Consider the following 23,753-nt stretch of genomic DNA (forward strand, 5'->3'; position numbering starts at 1 on the left):
GAGCATCGTCTCTTATACTGTCTAGGTATCATATGCACATGCCACGTCAACCTCGTCCAGGGCCAGTAAATGCTTCTCCCATAAATACATAACCTGCATGTTGTTTCCATCCAATCCCAACTCCAAAATCAGACCTTTCAAGTTCAGGCGTTGAATATTTCCGTTGTGTTTGTCGCGACGTCTTGCTTAGCATCATCATTTATGAACAGTCGAGGGGCTGCACTCAGAAGCTTGGGTTGCCGTTGATCTTAAGGCCGCTCACACCGTTGGCAATGCCTTCAGCATCAAGTCCATTCGTCGCGCCACTTTGGTAGTCGCGAGTAATCTCATCGAGCATACCAGCACTAGCAGCGACGAAACCCAAGTAGGGTCTGCTTGGGTCCAGGACGCGAGACAGATATTCCGGGTGGAACTGGACACCAACGAACCAGGGATGGTCCTTGATTTCAATAACCTCCATACGTACACCAGCTTCATCTTTGCCGACAAAGCTCAGACCGCCCTTCTCAAGCGTCTCAATGTAGTCAGGGTTGACCTCATATCGGTGACGGTGGCGCTCTAGAATTTCCTCCTTGCCGGCGTACAAAGCGCGGAGACGAGACCACTCGCTGCCTGGCTGGAAGAGTGTGGGACGGAGACCGAGACGCATGGATGCGCCCATAGTGCTCTTGTCTACCTCTGGCATGAACATGATGAGCTTGTTCTGCGCCTCGCCGTTGAACTCCTCGGAGGTTGCGTCCTTGATGCCGCAAACGTTACGAGCGTACTCAATAACGGCAATCTGCATGCCGAGGCAGATACCAAGGTACGGCTTCTTATGCTCACGCGCCCAGGTGGCCGCTGAAATCATACCTTCTGTGGCACGTTGACCGAAGCCACCCGGTACCAGGATACCCGATGCCTTGACGACCTCGTGCCAAGCGTTGTGGTACTTTGCGGGGTCTGTCTTCTGACACTTGGGCTCCAGATGGTCTGAGTCCACCCAGCGAATGTCCAGCTTCCTCTTGCACCGCATCGTAGCGTGTTCCAGCGATTTGATGACTGACAGGTATGAGTCTTGGAGCTCCACGTACTTTCCGACGAGTGCGATCGTGACCGGGTCGTGGAAACGAGTGTCGTGGCCGGTGAGCGACTGCCATTGCGCCCAGGTATGGTTGCCCTTTTGCAGCATTGACGCTGAGACTGAAACTTGCTCGAGAGCAAGGAATTGGCGTACCATCGGAATCAGTCTTTGTTGTTCGAGAAGCATCGGTACTTGGTAGATGGATGGCATGTCACGGACAACAAGGACTTGTTCGTTCTCGACCTGGCAAAAGTGGGCGATCTTCTCGACAGCGGAGGCTTCAAGTTCGCGCTCGCAGCGGCAGGCAATCTAGTACTGTCAGTCATCCAAAGTAACGGTTAACGTGAAAGGCTCGACATACCAAATCTGGGATCAGACCGTTACTCCTCACCGCCTTGATAGCCTGCTGCGTAGGCTTCGTCTTCTGCTCGCCGTGGATGACCGGGACATACGAGACGTGAATCTGCATGAAGTTGTTTCTGCCCGCACGCCTCCTCAGCTGGCTCATAGCCTCAATGAAGGGCATGCTCTCGATGTCGCCCACGGTTCCTCCCAGCTCGATTATGCAGACGTCCGGCTCCTCGCCTGAGTCATCGACGGGTATCCGCGAGACCTTCTCGATCCAATCTTGAATCGCATCGGTGATGTGTGGGACGACTTGTACGGTTTTACCCAGGTAGTCGCCCTTGCGCTCGCGTTCGATAACGTGCTGGTAGATCTTGCCAGTGGTGATGTTGTTGTCGCGGGTGAGGGTGATGTTGAGGTAGCGCTCGTAGTTGCCAAGATCGAGGTCGACTTCGCCGCCGTCGGAGAGGACGAATACTTCGCCATGCCTGGTTTTTTTTAGTCTATATTCACGGTACGGTTGGTGAAGCCTACTCCTTCGGGTTCATAGTTCCCGCATCGACATTGAGGTACGGGTCGACCTTGATCGACGAGACGTGCTGAGACGTCAGTATGTTTGGTAAAACGCGTCAGTCCGTTGCACTTATCTTGAGGCCGATTGTCTTGAGGAGAAGTCCTGTAGAGGAGGCTGCGACGCGTCAATCAGCTACAGCACGCAAAATAAGATCCTGACGTAGAAGATGATGTACAGTGGTGCACTTCGGCTACACACTGATAGCGATGGTCTCATAGAGGCTGGTATGCTCTCATGAAAGTCAAACTTCGCGTGGAGCGTCATAGACGCGCGACACTTCTGGCCCATGTCAAATAGCTTACCTATGATACCCTGTGTGTACGCGTTAGTGGTGATCAAAGGCGCGGCAACCTGCAGCTTACCTTCCCCACGCCGCTGATGACGCCGCCAGACACAAGCACGTACTTCATGATGCTGTTTGGTGCCTCAATCGGTTATGGGGAAGGAGAGGGAAGGAAGAAAAGTCGAGATTTCGCACGCGTTAACTTTGAAAGAAAATCGGCGCATGGACCCTCTAGCGGGGCAGATCCGCCCGCACTAGCGCCCTCTCGAGGCTTGAGGCTTCCAGCGACCATGATCCTGCAGCGAATCTTAATCCGAAGCTTCATTTCCTGAGAAAAACTGTCTCAAGCCCAGTGTCTTCTTATATTAACTTCAAATACGAGCTATCAAATGGTATCGTGCTCCTGTCCGTCGAATATCAAATGCATTACAATGTGACCGCCTCACCGAGTCTTCAGACCCCTCCTGTGTTGTATAAACGCCATGCAAACGTTCTCAACGCTGGCAACTTTGGAACTAAAATGAAACGTCCGAGGGGAATAGGGTTCGTTCATCATGTCGTCAAGATGCAAATCGGTATCTGCAAAAGATGCTCCAGATAACCCAAATAATAACCCACATCGCCCGCTGTAGATGATGCTCATGAAAATGTAGATGCCTGAGAGGTGTGGCGAGTTTGTCATTCTCTGCGCCGTCGCTTCAGCTCGTCCTCTTCCGTATTGTCGTGTTCTTGGCTCGCGGTGAGTCGTTTGCGTGCCAGTGCCTTTTCATTGCCCTTCTTCACTTGGATATTGCACCCTTGTAACTTCAATGCCCGGGTGAGCGCGCTGCTTGGTCGCATACCCGGAAAGTCTTTGGCTGTGTAGACTGTGAAGACATCGCTCAAGACCTCGGTGAGTATGGGCGAGAACCCTCCCACGTGGAGGTTCATAGGATCGATGCGCATGAGGACGAACCGGAGTCGGTACTTGCCATGTGTACGGCAAGAGAGGTCTGGAAAGCAGAAAAAGCAACCCTCGGCGTCATGCTCATCCTTTGCTACAGACGGAGAAGCTACGAGCTGGCCCATTAGTCGTCGCGTTGTTCGTCGGTCAGGCTGTATGAGTGCCGTCTCTTCGTTCGTCCCTTCTGCGTTCCAGAGCGTGCAATGAACCACGTTGAGCGAGTAACGAAGCTCTTCTTGTTCAGCAGCACCGGTCTTCGGATCCGTTACTAGTAGCTGGATGATTGGCGGAGGGTCAATCACCCTGCGGTCGCGTTCTCCGAACCCACATGCTCGCGCAGCGATGGGTTGTTGTCGCACACGAAGCTCGTAGTTTAGATTCCTATCTGTGTCAGTCAACGTTGACCTACCCAGGCGGGAGGTGTTCCTACAGTTGTTCGTTGTACACAGGCTGTGGTATCGAACCCGGCAACGGAATTGCTCGATGCTGTTTCTGGGGCGGAGGGGCTGTCGCAGGGGTCTCTGAATACGAAATAGATCCCAATGGCGCCGCTAGAGAGCCGCGATGTGATTGTGAGTGCTGATGGGAACCGACGGACCCGCGGAATGGAGTGCTACTTGATGCATAGCTTGGGGTATACCCAGGCGAGGGCAGTGGAGGGTAGGCTCTTTGCTGCGAGGCTTCTACTGGTGAAGTGAGAGATGAGTAGGGCTGCTCGTGGTGTTGGCTGTGGGGTTGGTTGGGGTGATAGTGGCGGGGCTCCTCGTACGGATACCGGTGTTCAGTTAGTCTTCGCGGCCCTCTGCTGTCAAACTCGGAACGTGGTGAGATGGGGGGACCATATTGCTGGGGAGAATATGGTGGGTCTGATCTAGGTGGGGTGTAAGGATTCGAGTGCTGCAGTAGCTTCTCGACGGGGGCTGCTGCTCTATGTAACGAGGACGGCTGAGGGTAGTCGTGTCGTGGGGGCAGTCCAGCATGGATCGAGGGCAGTTGATTGATGGGGGAGCGGAACTGGTGATCCGGGCGTGGTGGTACAGCGTCTGGCGGGATCTCCAGCGGGGGCAGTCGGCGATGGGAGTAGTCGAGAAAGCCAGGGGGCGAAAAGATGGGAAGTTTCTGGGTCTCGGTCATATCTGGAGCAGGACGAGAAGATGTTGTCAGAGGGAGCGACGGCGGCGGAGGTGGAGGTGGTTGGGACATGCGTGTATTATTATTTGGCCGGGCCAGGACACGATGCACGAAGCCGCATTGGGATGAGGGTTGTGTTCAGTTCGGAGGCTCTTTTCAAATTGGGAGCAACGGGTCGTGGTGCAGTGTTGGACAAGACGTCAGGAGTGGGAGCACTGCCTCGAGTGTGGCGGCGTGAGTAGTTTATAGTTGACGGTTCCCTGTAGTCAACCCTGTAGGTATCTGGATCGCCAGCAGCCAGATCGACGGTCGGATGCTTGGATTCAGCAATGGCGACGTTGAAGTGGAGGCGCTCAGACGCCTTAAAACAACGGGCGCCCGGGAAGGGGAAAGGATGCAGACGGGGGTGGGCCCGCAGCACCCTGTTCACTCGCAAGCCTCACGCCAACCGTCAAGAGTAGCCGGCTCGGAGCATAAATTTCAACAAGGACAGCGATAAGTGCAGCGATGGGAGGGCGGATCCGAGCTTGGCGGAGCGGTGCTAGTCCCCAGGTTTCTGACGTGGGCTGGGTGCAAGCGATATGAAGGCCGGGAGATGGGCACTGCTCGCAGGTGACGGAGTGGGGACATGTCATGGCCGACTGGCATGATCAAATGATGGTGATGGCGTCTGGCTGGTGCATGTGGCCTCAGCGGGCGCCATGCAGCAGGAAACTTTGGGAAGTCTAGCTCAGTGAACTGGCTTCGCAGTATTTTCGTGGGGCGTCCGTTGCAGGCTGGCGGCCGGGTAAAAGGTCGACAAACAACGGCGTCCCGGTTTCGCAGGCACGTCTGTTTCGAATCAAGGCGGGCCAGGGTGTTGCACACTGTAACCCGGCGGCAGCCAATATGGAGCAATATGCCAGATATCACGTAACTCGGTCGGTGGGCGCTGGCGGGCGACGCTTTCGGCGAGGGTCCAGATGGAGGTCAGGAGTGGCTGCAGCGCGAACCTGGGAACGGCCTGGAGGCCCATCTGTCAGCGGGCGCGGCGAATGGCGAGGCTGCAGCGGTGCGGCTAAAAGCGATCTGCCCTGCGACGCCTTTCTTGTCCGTCTCCGCGCACCCACTTGGGTTGGTGAACCCAGTCAGGACGGCTACCGGGCTTTTGGAAGACGGCTGCCGTCGCATGCGCCCATCCAGCAGTGACATGAGACAAAGCCTCCGCACCTGGCTATCGGACTCGATGGGCAACGGGCACGGCCGCTTATGTTGGTCGGTGGCTTGCGCTTGACCGCGGTGGGCGACGGTTGTCGTTAACAGCAGACAATTAAGACACGCAGTATGCTGCCAGTATCGCTGCCATGGCGGCGACACGAATCACGGCCCTTCGCTTGCGGCCCTGGAGAGAGTGGCAGCATATTGCAGTCATGGAAGGCACCCGTGGACAAACCCCATGACGCCCAAGTTGGACATGGGAGCAGTTGGACATGGGACGGCAGTTGTCGTCTATCTGTCTATCTGTCTACCACTCTACCACTACCAGACTACCACTACCACTCTATCACTGTCTCGCGTGGTCTACTCCACATCATACCTGGGTACTCCACATCAGACGGCAGTCGACCGTTTAGAGTAACAGCTGGATTGTCTGAGTAACAGATTGCCCGAGTAACAACGTTGCAGCGGTCCTAGCGCCTCTCTTATTGCCTCGCTGCTCAGTCTGATATTGCGCCCGCACGGCGTACCTGCGTGTGTGCGCGCGCCCTAGGCTAGCCGCCTCCGCCGTGTGCTACCTCAGGCGGACGCATGTCTACTTTGACACACTCGTCCTCTGCTACCCCTCACCACCCATCGCGACGACGCTGCCCTCGGTGAGCGAGTCCGCCAATTGCTCTCCCTGGCACGTGTCGCAGCCAATCGTCCGCCCGGGCACCTGCCGTCTCTGCCCTCTACTCTACGCGACCACCCAACCGCCGCCCACGCCTCCCTCACCGCCCCGTCGTCTCCCACAGCTGCAACACTACTCTGCGCTGAATCACGTCGCCACTCCAGGGCTCGATCGACACGCTGCCCGCATGGCTGCTCACTTCGGCAACTACGTGGGTACGTGCGAGGCCACCTCACCCAGACGGGCTGTGGGCGTTCTGACGTGCCCTCTACCGTGGCTCAAAGCGGCCTCTGCTCGGCAATTGCTGCCCTGCCTCGATTCGTGCTGACGGCCTGCAGACTATAGTGGGGCCAAGCCTCCTGCCTCAGCGACTCACGTTCGCGACCCACGTCTGCACATCCTGGCGGCGACGATTCCGGAGATCTTCGCCAACAAGCACATTCTCGACATCGGCTGCAATGCTGGCAGCGTTTCGATCCAACTAGGTAAGTCCAGGAAGGATACCCCTGCCACTTGCTGCAACCGACTATTACCACCATCGACTCGATATTGATCAACTGCAGCCCTCGATTTCCACGCGGCTGCCGTCACTGGCGTCGATATCGATCCCAAGCTGATTGCCCAGGCCGAGAAGCTCCTGGCCTTGCGCGCTTCCCGTGCAACACCCCCCACGAGTTGCGACCCACCCGTCGTCGACTACTTTCCCATGTCGGCCGTGCTCACTCATGGCTACCGGATTGAACCGCACCGCAAGCCTGTCCACACGTCTTCCGCTGCGTCAGCTGCCTGGCCGCGTGTAACCTTCTTTTCTGCAGATTGGGTCCTGCCCTCTGACCAAGATGCTACCGACTCATACCATGTCATCCTGGCATTATCCGTCATTAAATGGATCCACCTCGAACATCGAGACGCTGGTCTGACGACGTTTTTCGCAAAGTGCTCATCGTCTTTGAAACCGGGCGGCTACCTAGTCATCGAGCTCCAGACCTGGGACTCATATCAAAAGGCCATTCGCCCCAATCATGCTCCGCATTTCCAAGAGACCCTCAAGGAGCTGCAACTACGGCCAGAGACATCGTTTGACAGTCTCCTTGCCAATCACGGTCTGCACCTCTGCGCTTCGTCGGACGCACTCCCTCGTCGCATCAATGTCTATCAAAAGGCCTAAGAGCGGTTGGTAGACATATTGGTAGGGATTGACACTCTTCCACTAGCATCACGTTTCATGGCGTTCGGGTCCCAGTCTCTAGTATCGGGATTTACCATCTCGTCTCGCTCGGGAGACGTTGCAAGTCATCCATGGCATTATTCACGTTGACTAATCTCTACACTCGTGCCGCTGCAGCATCTACCGTATCTGGCTCTCATATTCTATTAATCAAAGTACACATGTTAGATTGAACTCGCTATCCAGGCAAGTAGAAAAGTATCCCAATCCGCGGCTAGTTACTACAAACGGCTGGTCTGCGCTCCACTTTCTTGGTCTTCTCTCCGAGGCTGTTCCCTGTCCGCCGATCTTTGGCCCTCACCATCCCAGGTTCTATCAAGCCATGCATCGTACGATTGCGGCAGCTATGCAAGTAAAGATCGGCCGAATAACAGGCTTTTCAAACTTCCGGCCTCGATGTCCGCCTCAGTAGTGAGGCATGCAGCTACAACCTAATTGTGATTGCAGCCATGGCTCCGCAAACGTCTCTGGCGGGCCACGGTAGAGTAGTGAGGTTGCGACATTTGCATTAGCCGCGTTACTACACAACCCGCCACGCTAGCCAATGGCGGCTCGGAAGCTTTTCGGCTTATGCCGGGTACCCATCCTCTGGTTCTCCAGACATTAGATCACATGTCGTCCACTAATGCAAACCTTATTCCACTCCGGATCTCGTGCAGGCCGAGGTTTTCTGCTTATGCTGTTCAATAGTATATCTACTACCAGCCGTGCTATCCTCCTCGTAACGTCATCTCAGATGGCCGGCTCTAGATGTTTCGACAATTGATGATCGCTCACCGGTCCGTACATTGTGACAAAGTCTAGATGACAGGAGCGTAGGTTCGCCGACTCCATGGCAACATGGTTTAACCTAGCCGCCACTGACCGCTTATGAGCTGTCACAGAACGTGAAATTGCCAAACTCTCGTTGACAATATGACTGCTGATGCTGTGAAAGATGAGATATGACGTTGCATTTCCGTCAGAGAGCACCAATTCCCCGTCTGTACCATCTCAAACAGGTAAATCCCTCTAATTTCACGCTTTGGTCCCTGAAGCCTTGAGGACGGCGCAAAGGTTCGAGCGCTTGGTTTCCCTCATCAGCCGTAGATTCACCTTAGCTCGCACCTTGCGAACCACGTCGACTGTTGAGGAGCTCTCTGGGAGATTATGCCACACCAAGTACAAAGCTTGATGGAGTGGCTGAGTTACCTCTGGACCGGTGCTGCACGATGCCTTGCCCGCTGGATGCCATCTCATCAACATCTCGTTCGAGAACCAGGGACAGGCCGTATGCTTTGAAAATTGAGTTACTGGGTCCCGGTTGATGCGAGCTGGCGACTCGGTTGTCGATCCGTCAGAGCGGTAGGCTCATTTGACATAGTCTACAGATCTTGAGAGGTGCTCAATCTCGCAGGTGAAGTCGGCCCTCACGAAAACCCAATGCATTAGCTGGAACACAGCCAAGTCGTTATTCTGTTTTTACCGCATCTACATGGCTGCACAGCTTCGGTAGCTTGGTTTCTCGGAAAGCCGTGCCATGGAACGCCAGTGCAGTATCTGGCCAGTGTACCGTCCACTGCGGCGATTCAAGCAGACATGATCTTGTCGTTGGTGTGGGAACAAGTCCGATGATGCGCTCCCCTGCAGACCAGGCAGACTTGCGACTACTGTTGTCAGCAAGCATACGCCTATCGGGATGCAGCATCACTGCCTGCTTGGTCGCACGACAGCCAATACACTCACCGATGGATGCATCGGCAGTTTGTCTCTAGCCGAGAGGGTGAATCACAGTATATACTGTCATGTCGTGCGTGAAAGCGTCGACTCTGCTAGCCAATGACGATGCGATGCTGCCATCGTGAACGGTGTCGAAATTTGCGATCAACAGTTCGTCCAATATCTACAGCGTCAAAACGATATGCAGTTGCGCATGGAAGATTGACCACTAACGGGAACGCCCTGCGTAGGTATACAAGGAGGACGACCGAGGGATGTCGACTAAACGGGGCGGCCATTGATGGACAACGCATCCACGGATAGCTGCTTCGTGGACACACCACATACCGCACAGCAGCGCATTGCACAAGTGATGCTGTCCAAGAACATGTCGTGAGCTGGCTCGAGTGACAACAAAGCTCCTGCACCCTGCGCTTATCTCCTCGATGCGATCCGCCGACAACGAGATGGAGTTGCAGGATATCGATGACGTTGAAGAGTCGCCATTGAGGTGCAGCATGTCGAGCAAGGCGTACTGCTGTCAGTCGTCATCACAACTTCTGATGTCGTTTCAATTTCCACGCCCGTTGCTGTTGTCATGTGTCGCCGTTCGCTCTTGCCGTCTTCGGAGCACGTCTCGCAGCTGCCTCGATTACGTAGGCCAGACAAGCCCAATGACAGCGAGGGTTCGTGCAGTTACCAGGGGCCATGCAGAACATAGTTCCTGTCGTGGAACCCTCCAGCACATCGCTCTTGCCTTGCCACGAACACTTGCATTCTGCCCCCGATACACGAAATCCACGTCGGCTAGTATTCTGGAGGAATGCGCTGCAGGGAGCTCGAAACGACCGTTGCCCGCGTCGCGTCGACGTGTTCAGACGAGAGCTTTTCGATGCTCCAGGTCGGCGGTGCGCGGGCTTGAGAAATAGCTTTTGGCCACCTCACCTTGCCGCATCGGAGACTTTTGTACCTTCAACAAATGCTCTTTCTCTCCTCCCCTGGGCCTCGCAGGGACCGACGCAAGACGATGCTAGCGACAGGTTGATCCCCGCCTCTGGAATGCGATGGCAATGATGTGTAGCTGCTGGAGCGTCTGCAGTGGCGGCACCTCCCAGCTTGGATGGACGTCCACTTGCAACTAGGCGGGAAGCCAAGCACTGCACCAGTCGGGCTATATAACCATCAAGCAGCGTCGAGGTAGGTCTCACGCGAGACCTGTCGTCACTCCTGACCTGTGTACCGGCCCATGATTCAAGCAGCATAGCTTGCGCCGGAACTCCAGGCTGAGCCGAACAAAAACAACCATCTTCTTCCCTCAGCAGCGCCAGCGAGGTAAGCTCCAGAACCGCGCGTAGCATCAATGCGTCAGCACGTGTCCTGTTCACACCACAGCTGGGGGAGGCGTAAACGAGCGGGCGTCGTATACGGCGCTTAGGGGCATGAAACGGTTTGGTGCTGACCGTGCGATAGGCTTCCTTGACGAGTCTCGCGCGGGCGCTTCTCACGATCCCTCATGCAGATCTCTGGCTATTTGACATCCTGCCGAAGTCAGACGTAAGCTGGATCCTTGCTTTTGCCAAAGCGAATGACCATCCGAGCTTGGTCACACAGAGCTAGACAACACTCAACACGATTCGGCATCTTGCCGGAGCTACGGGATCCACCACCTATACATACGCCATCAAAACCACTCGTAGAACAGAGCAGAGCCACGCCGAGCGCTCATCTCCGCCGACCGACCGCGAGCGCATCGAGCGCATCACCGACGATATGCCACCCGCGAGCGACTCCTTCATGCCCCTCAACATTGAAGACGACGTCGTACCAGAATGGCTGGATTCCTTTACTCTGGTTGCGCCCCCAAACACCGATCTATGGAGAAGGCCATCTTCGGGCGACATCTCAACCGCTCCCATGCTCTACACTGCCTTGAGCAATCCCTTCATCGTAGCAGAAGTCACGGTCAAGGGAGACTGGCAGCTTGAATGGGATCAAGGAGGGCTGGTAATATTCGCAGGCGCACCACCGGGACAGACAGCGACGGCATCAACAACCGCAAGGCCGACATTAGAGGTCCCAAATGTTGCAAACATCCGGTTGGACGACAGCGCGACGCCGAGCTCCGCCATCTCTCTCTCGCAAACCTCAAGTAATGAGAATGTTGAAAGCTGCGGCACGACAGCCTCACACAGCCCAACAGACGAGTCAGGACCCAGCCCCCAACTAGAACGTGGGCCGCCACCACCATACGACGCTCCTGCGCCAGCACCCAAGTGGGTGAAAGTCGGGCTTGAGTTCTGCGGCAACGTATGCCACGCTACAGCTGTAGCCGCCAATAGTGAAGGTGCCGATTGGTCTTTGAGTTCGCTTCCTCCGCTTCAACAACGGCTCAAGGAACTGCGCGTCAAGATGGAGCGCATCGGCTACGCGCTGTGGGTGTCGTACGAGGAAGAACCGGGGATTTGGAGGAAATTGAGAGAAGTCACTTGGTTCTTCTGGGGTGTAGAAGACAAGGCCGTACGCGTTGGCGTCTACGCGAGTCGACCTGCAAACTTTGGCATCACCATGTGGGATCACAGACACCGTGTGGGACTCAGCAACGAACAGCGAAATTTATACGTCGAATTTGAAGATCTGGAGATCCACTAACCAGGCACGTCGCCCTGTTTATTTCTGTCGGTCTATCATTGCATGCAGCGGCTGTTCGTGCAGCCCAGGATCACGAGCAGATGCTCTCTTTGCTTCACACAACCCTAGCATGTCTACATCTCTAATCGTCTCTTCGGCCCCTACTTGGTAATCAGTTTTGAGTTTCGGTTCTATGTACCTATTCGCTTTTCGCCGTTCGCGGCGTTGCCTCGGCGCTTGCCACCATCTTCAGCTCATCGCAGCGTCGCATCCATCTGTGGCGACAATACCTGCACTGCAACTTCTCGCATACATATAGGGCTCATTTTACTGTAATCGCCTCTTTTCCTCACGGATGACGGATCATGTTGAGCGCAGATCTGTAATCTCGTTCTCAGCTCCGTCATCACAATCCAGTTTCGCTTGCCTTCTAGGAAATATCTATTTATATAATAACACAAGTATTTGGTACCTATGTCTACACGCTGCAATGTAGGATTCCCAGTCCTATCTAGACCTCGCGTAAGAATGTGAGTCGGATGCGCCTTGCATGTGGAATGTTGGTGATCGGTACCCATGCGGAGCTGGCGCGTTTGGTGTCGCGTCTTCACGCCGCCCCGGTGCCCTTCACAGACGGTGTAAACTCAGCACACTAAAGTAACAACACAGGAGAGGGATCACAGTCTCGATCGATCCAAGTACTTGAATGGCAGGCCCGAATGGTGCGTGCAAACGACCAAGCTGATGTTGAATCTCACAACTTTGAGAGACATGCTACTTCCACGACGAGTACCACGGAGTCACTGATGCTATCCATGGCCAATCCCCACTGAGTGTTCACGAAGATTAAATCTCAACTTTTTGCTCGCTTTGAGGAGCTACCTACTCGATCCTTCCCGGTTGGCTGGTCTTCCACCCAGAACCCCGTACTAGGGAATAACGATGTTGCTTGTCTATATTCTATTGGGCCTTGCGTATCATGCAGCTTGTGGATACGGCCATACCATGAAGGGTCGTCAGGCAGAGTATACTATGACCAACGACGCTCACGGGAGCTACACCACAGCTCCGTTGGTAGAAAGAACAACTTCCTTCCCTACATCATCATCCAATGCGGCCAGCACTCAGACGTTTAGCTTTCAGCCATCTCAGCCCGTACTACCGGCCAGCGTACCCCCCACAGTTGCCTGCTGGGCGACACCGTACTGCGATTCTATCCTCGTGGACTTTGCGCACTGCTACAACATCTCTGGAACGCTGAAAAGTCCTAATGGCGACGATGGACGAAGCGAAGTTTACCAGCGTTGTCTCTGCAACGACCGAGGAACTGTGTACAAAGAGTAAGCGTCCCTCAAGTCACATCCCTCTCCGGCCTCCTCTAACCGACCAACAGCATCCTCACGAACTACCAAGCGCAAAACACAGACAACGTAACGCAGTGCTACGCATGCATGAAGCAAGCCGGCATCGAAGTAGACAAGAACAGCGAACCCAGCCTACAAATGCGGTACAAGATCCATAATTTCTGCAACACCGCAGTTCCGAACCTGTACGATTTACTCGCTCTATTCCTCGTCTGGCTCAAGTCGACCGACGAGCCCGTGGACAACAACACCGAGCTGGGCAACATACCGTCGATATCTACTCTGGCCGATCGCTTCACAAAGACAGACGTAAATCAAGCTACTACAACGGTAGCCAGCTCGGCTCAGAACACGGAGACATCGTGGCTGGGGAGTACGCTTACTTCTGGCGACGTGATACCGACGCAGTACTTACAGCAACTACCGAAGCACTGGCCGTATACAAGCTACGGCGCGGCGAGAAAGGCAGGCCAGACTACCTCGTTCCCGTTGACAGACCCCAATTCGACAAGTCAAACGGTGGCATGGCTATTCCATGAGATGCTGTGGAATCCACGGCCCCTTTTCACTCCGCCGTCAGCGAGGGGAGAAGTGTATGAGCCAGGGCTTGCGGACTGGACACCAGTGTTCAGGAACGGTGCTGCCTTGACTGCTATCCCTTCTGCTTCCGCCGCACCCGACATCTCAACGACGAACGTCGAGTCGAGCACATCGGATCCCACAGCGACGGCAGCATCAGAAGGGACGATGATGCTGGGTACTTCCACGACTTTGACTACGCTGTCTTCATCTGCGACGACCGCTCTTCTTACAACGTCCGTCATCATGTCCACGTCCATGTTGATAGCCTCCTCTGTTGCGATTCTAACAACAACGACAACAGCATTACCGCCGACCTCTTCGTCTCCTCCATCTTCTTCTTCTTTTTCTTCTTCTACACTCACCTCACAGGCGCTCGTTCCTAATCGTCCAGAGCACACACAATACCCTGTTCTGAGCAAATCACACGATGCGAGAGACGTCGCGACTGCATCATCTCGAAAGGCACGTGTAGATGCCACGGCTGGGCCTAGGCAGGAAACTGGGGACGAGGAGTCAATTGAGCAATTGTGGGGTGAGATAAGAAGGGTGAAGAAAGAGATGAATCGCTGATATTCGATCGCGAGAATGCAACAGAGGGGAAGATGTAACAAACAAACCAATATAAAGGCTATTCGTGTCATAATTACGTATTAACTATCTGTTCTACTTATGATACCACCTCCCATAATGAAGGGGTTTTTCTAGACACGCTTTATACCGAAAACGCCAACCCATGCCCCTATATACAAGTCCTGTAATGAGACTCCATGAAGCGTATATACATAATGCCGTCTACTTCTTCTTCTTGGCCTTCGGCTTCACTACCTCTTCACCTCTGCAACAAGGTACGGGCCAATGACGCAAATAGCGGTCCAGACCACCATCGCACTCTCAACAACAATCGTGTACGGCGTCTTCCAGATAGGCACCTCCTGCAACCTGACGTAAATCGCGTAAAACGCAACGTAGAAGAAGTGGTAGACAAGCATCCAAGGGCGTGTGATCAGTCCCGCAAGCATACCACAGGGTTCACTGACGCTCTTTCCGCCGCGCAGGAAGTACTTGAAACAGCCCTTCTTGATCAGCTCGAGGTACTGGTTGTTGGCGGCGAAGAGGCTGTACAGCGCCATGGCCAGAATGTTGATGACGGATGACCCGTCCTTGCGCTTCCAGTGGAAGGTTGACATGGCGGCGAGGACGGCAGAGGTGTCTTCGAGTGTGGGTACGTTGGCGGGGGAGAGCAGGTTGGATAGTAGGACGACGTCGTTGAACGCGACTGTCATGCCGCCGCCGGTCAGGGGATGGCGCATGTTCATTGAATCGCCGAGGAAGATGAGGCCGGCTTGTTTTTGCGTCGTAGGGGGTAGGAAGCTGTTGGGCATGGAGCGTAGTTTACCCGCTTCGATTGCTTTGCGGAAGGCGGGCTGGACGCAGGCGGGAAGTTGGGGCAGCGCGACATTGAGCATGTGGTTCTTGACACCCCCGTTTTTGGGGCTCGCCGACGGCAGGTGTTCGGGTATGTCGACAAGAATGCGCGTCTCGTGTGTGCCGATTTGGTAGATGAGGATGGGGGGTGCGTCGGCGAGGATGACGTGGCCGTGGTTGGGCATGGGCAGCTCGGCGTCGATCATTTCGAGGCCCCAGAATTTACTGCGCACTTGGGGTTGGTTGGGGATGTATTCTTTGCGGAACTTGGAGGCGTAGCCGTCGGCTACGAGGGTCACGGCGCCAAAGTAGTAGTCTTGCTCCCCGGCGGTTTGACATGACACGCCGACGACTTGGCCGGTGTAGTCGCTCTTGACGACGGAAGTGACGGTGGTCTCGACGACGGTGACGTTGGGTGTGGACTGGGCCTTTGCGCGTAGTTTGGAGATGAAGCGGCCGTGGTGGAAGGAGCGTCCTTCGGGTGCTCTCGAGGGCCCGGAGGTGATGAGGTTGTCGGGGTAGGGAATGTGGACCTCCTCCTTGCCGTAGAAGATCTGGTAGCCGTGGCAGGGTATCGCATCGATGTCGTCGAGGCAATCTGGGGCCGGCTGTCAGCGTTTCACCCTAGACGTGTGCTAGGAATGATTCAACGTACCCCTCATGCCCAGCTTCTCCAGAGCATTGACACCACCGGGCTGTAGCAGCTCTCCTACAATCCTGTCCGGCTCCTTCAAGCTCTTCTCCAGCAGTATGACGCTTCGGCCCTGCTTGCCGAATGCGACAGCAGCTGCGCACCCCACGATGCCCGCGCCGATGATGACGACATCGGCTTCATGGTGCACGCGCCGCCTCTCTTCGCGGGAATCGCATGTGTGTGTAGGTTCGATGATAGGGACGGATTGGGTCGATGTGCCTCTGTGTCGCAGCTGGGGGGACGGCGAGGCAGAAACTCCAGGCGGGAGCTCTGCAAGCTTGGAACCGGAGTACATTGTGAGCATGGTTGCGGTTGCTGGGGTCTGTGGAAAGACCCTGTTGAGTGAAAGGTAAAGTTGATTGCGCAGAGGAAGGTGCGTTCCAAACTCAGTGGGGCGGGTGAGGCGCCGCGATAAATACTGGGCGATGTGCAGCGTGGAGAAGGAGTGTGTGTGTGGAGAGTCAATCAGCCTCGTCGAAACGTCACACGGGCGGCGCGAGGGTAGAAATAAACTTCGCGGAACGTCAGGTCTCGTGCAGATCAAGGGTCCGGCATGCAACCGCGTCGTCGAGAGAACGAATCCGAGTGGCGACCTCACGATCTTAAGCCGCGAGATTGATTGCAGGGATCGCGCTCACCGCCATGGCCCTTTCTGCCAGGGGTATCACTCCCGCCTGGGCGATGTGGTGTGAAGATCATCTGATCTTGTCGGAATCCGATCTTGCTCGGCTTTTCCTTGAACCATGGCTGGTCTTCGGGCGGGTCTTCGGTCTGCGGAAGGTGTATGTGTTGTTCGTGAAGGGTGATTGTAGGGTGGGTCGGCAAAGACATGCACCTGCATAACATTCACATGTTGGCTACCAGGCACCCGCATCAAACTTAGAATCGTCGCAGGCACACCACAGCGACAAGTAGTCGATGCAAATCTCCTCTCTGTGTGGTATATACGTTGCGCACAAACTCTATACATTGGGAATTCAGAAAGCAACTCTGCCGAGCTGAGTATATTCAAAGCGCTGCACAAATGGCGCCGCGTACGCTACGGTAGTTAATAGAAATTACAAATAAAGCCAGTACATGGTGTGATGTAGGTATATAGTGGTAATGAAGCAAGCATGCGTCTCGTCGTGGTGAACCTTCCGCCTTTTTGCTTTGGCCCACACAAGTCCGATTAATCCCCGAATCGTCCAAGCCATTGTGTTGTCAATGTGTGCCAGATAATCCGCCCAAACGAAGAAAAGATAGGAACGAAGAGCCCCAAAGGATGTGCCAGTACGCCTCCAAGGCCCAAGGAAACGTCTCGCCAATAAGGGGCCTCCGCAACGCGTAGGAATTGGAAGGGACGACCGGTGGAAGTTGTATGTACGTATGTACGAATATACACAAGATCATGAGTACGTCTTGATGTGTTGCTGAAGCTTGGCGGTATTGCTATCCAAGGCGTCTAGAAGGCAGAGCCGGGGCGCTGGCTTGAGGGGGGGAACATCGGCGACGCCATTGGGGTATCGACTTCCATGATGGTGGATTGCCGGTCAGCGAATTGTGTCTTGCCGTCGACAGGCTGGGCTGGGCCAAGGTGCGAGTTGCGGTAGTATGCCTCGTAAAACTCGCTCAGTCGGGCATCCTGCCCCTGTTGACCCGGTGCAAGCAGGTTGCTTGAGTAGGGACGGCGTTCCGCCTCGTCGTCAGTAGACGCAAGGATCGATGTGTGGCCGGATTCGACTGTCGAGGCGGCAGAGGCTGAGCGGCCCGGCTTTTGCTTTTGCAAAACCTGAGTATGCGAGTCCTTCTTTTGCGCTGCCTCCTGATATGCTTGGTATGCTTGGAAAGTGCTTAGCCGGTTGCCACTGCTGTAGATGCTGCTCGCGTCGCTTCCGTCTCGTTCATGGTGTGGCGAGTAGGTTCGTGCTTGTAGTTGGGGTTGGAGAGCGGGTGACGAAGGTTCAGAGTCTTGGAAGAAAGTTAGGGATGGCCCGATATATATCTACTAAATGCTAAAAGTACAACAGACAACGCACCAGGAAATCGCGTTACCTACTCGGCTCGTGGACCTGCACGCGAGGGTAGTCGTACTCGGGCGATGGAGAGCGGGACTCCTTCCGCAAAGCATGGCCAGGGATAGATGGCAACTTGGCTGTGGGTGGGTTGTGGGGCGAAAGTGGTGTCGGTGATTGACCAGGCGAGTTGTGGTAGGATCCTTGCTGTGACTTGATGGCGTTCGCATCTCCGGAGTGGTGCGATACCATGAGAGCTGGCGCGTATTGCTGGCGGTTCAAATCGGCTGGTGACATGGACCGGGGAGATGTGAAACCGTCGCTGTCGCTGTCGGAGCCACCAAAGTCAGGAGAGGTGGTGCCACGCGGGTGACCGGGCGAAGGAGGAACTTGGAGAGACATGTCGACAGCGCCGTTGTGGTTGCGTCTTCCACTGAGCTCGGCCTCAGATGGGCGGAGCTTCATAGTAGGCGGTGAAGCCCGTCGTGTGGAGGGTTCTTTGGTGGCGTTGAGGTTCAGGCTGAGCATGCTGTTGTTGTTGGACTGTCCCTTCATGAGCGGCGAGTTGACGCTTCCTCCGACCAAGGTGCTAGTGCTCATTGTTGGGTTATCGCCCATGACAGATCCTGCTCTTGAAGTGGGTCGCGACTGGGCGACTCCGGCGTAGAATCCGGCCTCGATGGCGCGAATACCAAACAGATCACCCTCATCCTTCTCGCGTTGGTTCAGTTCAACAGTGTCCTCCTTGGGTCCAGCCTCTAGCTCGGTTTGCTTCGCTTTCTTCAACCTTGCCATTGTTAGTTCACGTCAAGTGATGTCAATATTGGTACTTACTTCTGACGATTGTACAACACCTTGATGAATCCACCGAGGATAGTAATGACCAACAGTGACAAGAAGACAACACTGTGCAGTGTCAGTCGTTGCAACACTCTGTATCTTTCTAACAACTCACATGTACTTGTATGCCAACTGCAAGTCGCCAAACCAGTTCGACATTATGATTAATATTTCGCGGTGGCGGACAGTGCTCTTGAATTATGAATGTGTTTTGCTGATATCCTCGTAGGCGGTACACTGGATGTATAGGCTAAACCGATTACTGTCGATCCAAGTAGTGTCTATCGTCGCATAGGTAGCGAAATGAGTGTCGGGTAAAGGTCGTAGGAATCCAAATACGGAAGGCGCAGTGCAGGACGATGCTCGGAACGAAAGGACGTGTATACAAGATACACAAGAAAGAGTGACTGGGGTTGCAAGTCCTTGGAAGAGCGAGGCAAAGACGAGCAGAGCTACGGGGGATAAAGAGTAAAAGAGCGTAGCCTCAGAGGCGCGCGCTGACTGCTTCAGTAGTTTGGCGCTATCTACACGACGTCGGCACGCATGGTTGAGATCTAAAAGCGGAGGCGACAGCCTAGGTCCTCATGCCCGCTCGTGAAGCGAGCGTCGAGGCCAATCAAAGCAAGCACGGTGCCCTAAACGGAAAGCGATTCAGGTGCGCTAACGGATTTAGTTGAGGGTTTGTTTGAAGGCGTTGTGACCCGGCATGCCCATGCAGAGCCAGCCCTGCCCTCGTGTCAGTGCCCTCCGAAGATTCGGAAAAGCTCTTAAGCTCTTGTTCGATGTCAGTCTGGGCGCTCGTACAGCGTAATGACAAGTCTCACTCCACTGGCATTGATCCATCCGGTGGTGTTCTACATGCAAAGTAGAGGGCGTGGCGCTGATGATGCCATGGCAATAGGAGCGGCAGTGACGGCAACCGAGCAGTCAGAGCCTGTGATGGCACAGCTGTGGCGCATCAGGCGTGGAGCCATGTCGTGTTGACGGTTCACCTAAGCATGATTCGCTTCTCGTCCCGTCGTGCCCCTGACGGCGAGTTGGGATAGCGAGAGGAACAGGCATGGCGGCTGTTCAGGCGGCCTATTCGGTCCCACTTGGATGAGCTTGGCAGGGGAACAGGACTCCAAGTTGGACCTGGCGCCTGCGGAACTGGCCACTGCAGATGCTTTTTTCAGCACAACGTGCCCGACACCCACGCAGGGCATCCTTTTCTCGCGTTCTCGCCATGCGATGCCCATCTCCCGGAGTGCCTCCGCTTACTGCAATCTCCCGGGAACTCGGCAACAACTGTAGCATCGATTATCGATCTCGAACCTCCACTTCGAGTCGATCAGCATGTTCTGTGTAACGGTCACAGTCAAGATCTCAAACACCAAGGCGCGTGTTAAGAACGCAAGCGATGCAGTAAGTGCAGGGCGCAGCTGCAGTCGATCGCACGCTTGCTCTGAAAGATGCGTGACAGGAGTAAGACTTGTCGCACCAGGATGCAATGGGCCAATATCCGTTGAAACGAAACGTTGGCTATCCGCTTCTGACTCCTCCAGCGGCGCGGTAGCTTCTGTCACGACCGATGCATGCAGAGGAACAGAACCCTGTCCCGCGGTGTATAGCGAGTACGATGTGCCTTAGCACGCGGTTGCCGACTTCCGGACAGCGCGCTGCCTTCGGCTTCCGATGGCAGTAGACAACGACCAACAAATAGAGCACATGCATGAGAATGAGCAGACTGACAATGCCATTATTCTCCGGCGTCAGAGGAATGAGATACCCTCAGCATTGCCTGGAAATACGGCGACCGTTGGCGGAAAGAGGGTCAGGCATCCGCTTGGCGGGACCTGGAGTTGAGCGGTTCCACTATTGCCAGTCCACCTCGTACTTTTTTTTCGCGCCGGCGGCGCCGCCTATGCCTATAGTATGAGCCTCAGGGACAAAACCTCATCTCACCCTGTTATGCGAAAAGGAGTAGGATGCCAAGTTGGAAATTGCATCCTCTGCACATGTCGCCAGTGGGTTCGACATGACCAATCGTGGGTGCCTGGCAAAGGTTCCGTCGCGCTATCGATTGTAACTTTCAGTCCGGGGCGCCATCACTCGGACAGCCAAGTGTGGTGGTGTCATAGAGAACTTAGGTCCCACGGACGGGACGTAGGTCATCACCCAAGGTTCCGCTCCGTCTTGTTGTAAACAGTGCCAAGATCCCCTACTTGCCTATGTCCCCTGAACCGCACGATGGCTTCTTTTGCGTCGCGTGTCCTCAGTGTTGAGGCCTGGAAAATGCGCCTCCAATGTGACCCCCAGAATCGCGCGAGCGCCGAGTTTCGGCTCGTGTATGTAGTGAGGCAGAGAGAATGTCTACTCTAATCCATACTTCAATCTCAACACCCAGTGGCCGCGCATCATCTTCGCGGAGAACGTCCAATAGACCGTTATGAAGAAAGTCACAGGCACAGCATCTCAAGCAAGCTTACGGCGTATAACAATCATTTTCAAATGGTAGGAGCGACTCAAATCTTGGGGATGCCATGCGCACAGCTATTAAGTATTCGAGGTGGGAGGTCTTGGCAGCTCGCGATGTATGGCGTCATACGCACCCTGTCTAGTGGCTACCCTTGTCAAGGGCGCCCCTCACACACTTTCCATCCTACTTAGCACGAGTCCGCCGGCTAAGTTGGATTGCACAACAACCTACAGCTACAATGGTCTCGTCTCTTCAGACTTCCGATAATTCCAAAGTCGTCAAGACTGAGCCACTTGACAACAAAGACGCCAAGTGGGCGACACTCAAAAAGTAAGTATTCGGCGGTTTTGGACGCCTCAAGCCATTCTCAAATGCCACCAATACATCTCAGTCTATGGTATTCACAACGAAATCACGCCGGGGCCTCGCCGGATCTCTGCATCACACATCAGCCAACACTTTGCTGACATTTTCTAGAATCACCTACACTGACCCAAAAGGTGTTGAGCGCACATGGGAATCCGGAGAACGTCTCACCCGACCACCAGGATCTGATATCGACGGCGTAGGCGTTGCAGCCATCCTCCAGGACCCAGCGAAACCCAATGATGAGCCTCGAATTCTGCTGCAAAAGCAATGGCGTGCGCCCGTTGATGCGACCGTCATAGAAGTTCCGGCTGGCTTGATGGATCCGGATGAGACTGCAGAGTCCTGCGCCATCCGTGAGCTCAAGGAGGAAACGGGCTACGTCGGAGAACTCGTCCCAGATAAGACTGTAAGAAATCCATTCATCTGCCATGCAAGCATACGTTGATAACATCTCTCTCATTCTAGTTTCGGGTTACTCCAATCATGTTTAATGGTAAGTGGTGCTCGGAAATGGCGCTTGCGACGTCATCAGTATGCCGCTCCTGAATCTTTTCTTTTGCATCCGGAAAGCTTCTTCGTAATGATGCCACATAGGCAACGGGCGTGCACATTCGACATACGAGCGCCACACATACATTTCATCGTACGCACACTAATCTCCATCCAGATCCAGGCTTCTGCAACACCAACCTCAGGATGATTCACGTCACAGTGGACATGTCTCGCCCGGAGAACCAGAACCCACAGCCGGAGCTTGAAGAGAACGAGTTCATCGAAACCTTCTCTGTCCCACTGAAAGATTTATGGGATGAATGCATCAAATTCGCGGAACAAGGATACGTTATTGACGCAAGAGTCGGCTCACTGGCGGAGGGCATAGAATTCGCTAAGCGATGGAAGTTGGCATGACTAGCCGACAAGCCTGCGAGGCACTCTCGTTTATGAGGTACCACTTCATAGGCATCTATCAAAGAGCTGCTAGACTGCTACAGAATCTGCCGTGTATTCCTAGTGTACCAAAATGTTCTCACCACATAGGCCACAGACGACGGCTGTCGAGACCCCATCAATCAAAATCAGTGTTGGTCGCAGCACCCTCCCACTCGTCCAACAGCTTCAAGGTGCTCTCGCACTTCTCCCTAATCACTTGATGCGCATCTTCTCCTAATACCACTCTTATCGGTATCTCTTTTCCTTCAGCACACCCACTCATAGTCAACACATCGATTATAACCCGACAAGCTTTCGCAGTATCCCCTCTCTGGGTGCCATGTTTCCCTTCCAGCCATTTCCTCAGCTCTCCCACGTCGCCATCCTCATACACATCGATATGCTTCTCGCTCTGTACTTGCACTCCCTCTGCAAGAACAGCGGTACGATAGTAGCCTGGCTCAATGACGGTAACAGAGATACCAAGCGGAGCGAGCTCTGCGCGCAGTCCTTCCGTGATGCCCGATACAGCCCACTTCGTTCCCGCGTATAGAGCGTAGCCCGCGCCGCCTTGCCAAGATACCACCGATCCAAAGTTCGAAATGGTTCGATGGCCAGATGTGGCACGTAGGTGGGTTAGGAAGGCTTTGACGACGTTGAGGGTACCGAGCACGTTCGTAGTAAAGATTTTGAGATCTTGTTCCGGGCTGCATGTCGTCAGTAGGTCTACTAGCCTGGATGTCAAGCTCGACGAGACACGTACGAGGTTTCTTCTACAGCGCCTACGAGCACGTAGCCTGCAACATTGGCAAGATGGGTGATGTATCCGTATTTGTCGTTGGCTTCTTTTGCTACCCTCTCAAGCTCTTCCAGCGGGGATGTGACATCCAAAACCACTGTATCGGCGCCTGCTTCTTTGAGTTCGGCGATGCGCGAGAGACTTCTAGCGCTGGCAATGACCTTGTGGCCTCTCGCCAGGGCTTCGAGGGCCATGCATTTACCGAAGCCGCTTGAAGCTGCTGTGATGAACCAGACTGGGGTTGGAACGCTCATGTTGGAGTAATTCGCTCTTGCGACAGTGTGGAAAGAACTGGCCGAGAGGCGTCAAAGTGAATGAGAAGTACGCTGTTCAGTGCAGGTTCGACGGACGGCCTTTAAACAGCCTCATGGTTCGGCAGCCCCTGCACATGAAAGCTGTCATCGGTAAGAGCGATGCAACATTCTCGTTCGTGATTACGCATCATGCCCGCGGAGCGCCATCATCCATAGCACAGCCTTCCATGTGCCCACCAGCGGTTCATTAGATGCTTGCAGGCGGTTGGGTAGAGTTCGCG

The 23,753-nt window shown here is 54.7% G+C and overlaps 9 protein-coding genes across 9 annotated transcripts; 4 read left to right on the forward strand and 5 right to left on the reverse strand.

The window, feature by feature from the left end:
* Positions 1 to 223: 223 nt before the first annotated feature.
* On the reverse strand, positions 224 to 2,392 carry PYR7 (CTP synthase; the record flags this gene model as incomplete). Its single annotated transcript, XM_049390696.1, has 6 exons — positions 224 to 1,372; positions 1,425 to 1,896; positions 1,943 to 2,007; positions 2,142 to 2,172; positions 2,251 to 2,294; positions 2,345 to 2,392. 6 exons carry the CDS (start codon positions 2,390 to 2,392, stop codon positions 224 to 226), a joined length of 1,809 nt encoding a protein of 602 aa, XP_049241403.1.
* Positions 2,393 to 2,943: 551 nt separating this feature from the next.
* On the reverse strand, positions 2,944 to 4,342 carry J4E84_008119 (uncharacterized protein; the record flags this gene model as incomplete). Its single annotated transcript, XM_049390697.1, has 3 exons — positions 2,944 to 3,589; positions 3,639 to 3,658; positions 4,247 to 4,342. The coding sequence occupies 3 exons, from the start codon at positions 4,340 to 4,342 to the stop codon at positions 2,944 to 2,946; spliced, it is 762 nt and encodes a 253-aa protein (XP_049241404.1).
* Positions 4,343 to 6,396: 2,054 nt separating this feature from the next.
* J4E84_008120 (uncharacterized protein) lies at positions 6,397 to 7,377 on the forward strand (the record flags this gene model as incomplete). Its single annotated transcript, XM_049390698.1, has 3 exons — positions 6,397 to 6,424; positions 6,548 to 6,694; positions 6,773 to 7,377. 3 exons carry the CDS (start codon positions 6,397 to 6,399, stop codon positions 7,375 to 7,377), a joined length of 780 nt encoding a protein of 259 aa, XP_049241405.1.
* Positions 7,378 to 10,905: 3,528 nt separating this feature from the next.
* Positions 10,906 to 11,784, forward strand: J4E84_008121 (uncharacterized protein; the record flags this gene model as incomplete). The annotated part of the gene is made up of 1 exon (XM_049390699.1): positions 10,906 to 11,784. The coding sequence occupies one exon, from the start codon at positions 10,906 to 10,908 to the stop codon at positions 11,782 to 11,784; it is 879 nt and encodes a 292-aa protein (XP_049241406.1).
* Positions 11,785 to 13,265: 1,481 nt separating this feature from the next.
* Positions 13,266 to 13,666, forward strand: J4E84_008122 (uncharacterized protein; the record flags this gene model as incomplete). Its single annotated transcript, XM_049390700.1, has 2 exons — positions 13,266 to 13,270; positions 13,303 to 13,666. 2 exons carry the CDS (start codon positions 13,266 to 13,268, stop codon positions 13,664 to 13,666), a joined length of 369 nt encoding a protein of 122 aa, XP_049241407.1.
* An 864-nt stretch (positions 13,667 to 14,530) lies between these two features.
* On the reverse strand, positions 14,531 to 16,132 carry J4E84_008123 (uncharacterized protein; the record flags this gene model as incomplete). Its single annotated transcript, XM_049390701.1, has 2 exons — positions 14,531 to 15,732; positions 15,790 to 16,132. The coding sequence occupies 2 exons, from the start codon at positions 16,130 to 16,132 to the stop codon at positions 14,531 to 14,533; spliced, it is 1,545 nt and encodes a 514-aa protein (XP_049241408.1).
* A 1,140-nt stretch (positions 16,133 to 17,272) lies between these two features.
* Positions 17,273 to 18,821, reverse strand: J4E84_008124 (uncharacterized protein; the record flags this gene model as incomplete). Its single annotated transcript, XM_049390702.1, has 4 exons — positions 17,273 to 17,778; positions 17,867 to 18,609; positions 18,657 to 18,728; positions 18,778 to 18,821. The coding sequence occupies 4 exons, from the start codon at positions 18,819 to 18,821 to the stop codon at positions 17,273 to 17,275; spliced, it is 1,365 nt and encodes a 454-aa protein (XP_049241409.1).
* Positions 18,822 to 21,358: 2,537 nt separating this feature from the next.
* Positions 21,359 to 22,398, forward strand: J4E84_008125 (uncharacterized protein; the record flags this gene model as incomplete). Its single annotated transcript, XM_049390703.1, has 4 exons — positions 21,359 to 21,450; positions 21,598 to 21,895; positions 21,955 to 21,982; positions 22,157 to 22,398. The coding sequence occupies 4 exons, from the start codon at positions 21,359 to 21,361 to the stop codon at positions 22,396 to 22,398; spliced, it is 660 nt and encodes a 219-aa protein (XP_049241410.1).
* A 157-nt stretch (positions 22,399 to 22,555) lies between these two features.
* J4E84_008126 (uncharacterized protein) lies at positions 22,556 to 23,472 on the reverse strand (the record flags this gene model as incomplete). Its single annotated transcript, XM_049390704.1, has 2 exons — positions 22,556 to 23,126; positions 23,183 to 23,472. 2 exons carry the CDS (start codon positions 23,470 to 23,472, stop codon positions 22,556 to 22,558), a joined length of 861 nt encoding a protein of 286 aa, XP_049241411.1.
* Between the last annotated feature and the right edge of the window lie 281 nt (positions 23,473 to 23,753).

This window comes from Alternaria hordeiaustralica, assembly GCF_023758085.1.
Source record: "Alternaria hordeiaustralica strain BMP 2776 chromosome Unknown scaffold_20, whole genome shotgun sequence".
NCBI lineage: Eukaryota > Fungi > Ascomycota > Dothideomycetes > Pleosporales > Pleosporaceae > Alternaria > Alternaria hordeiaustralica.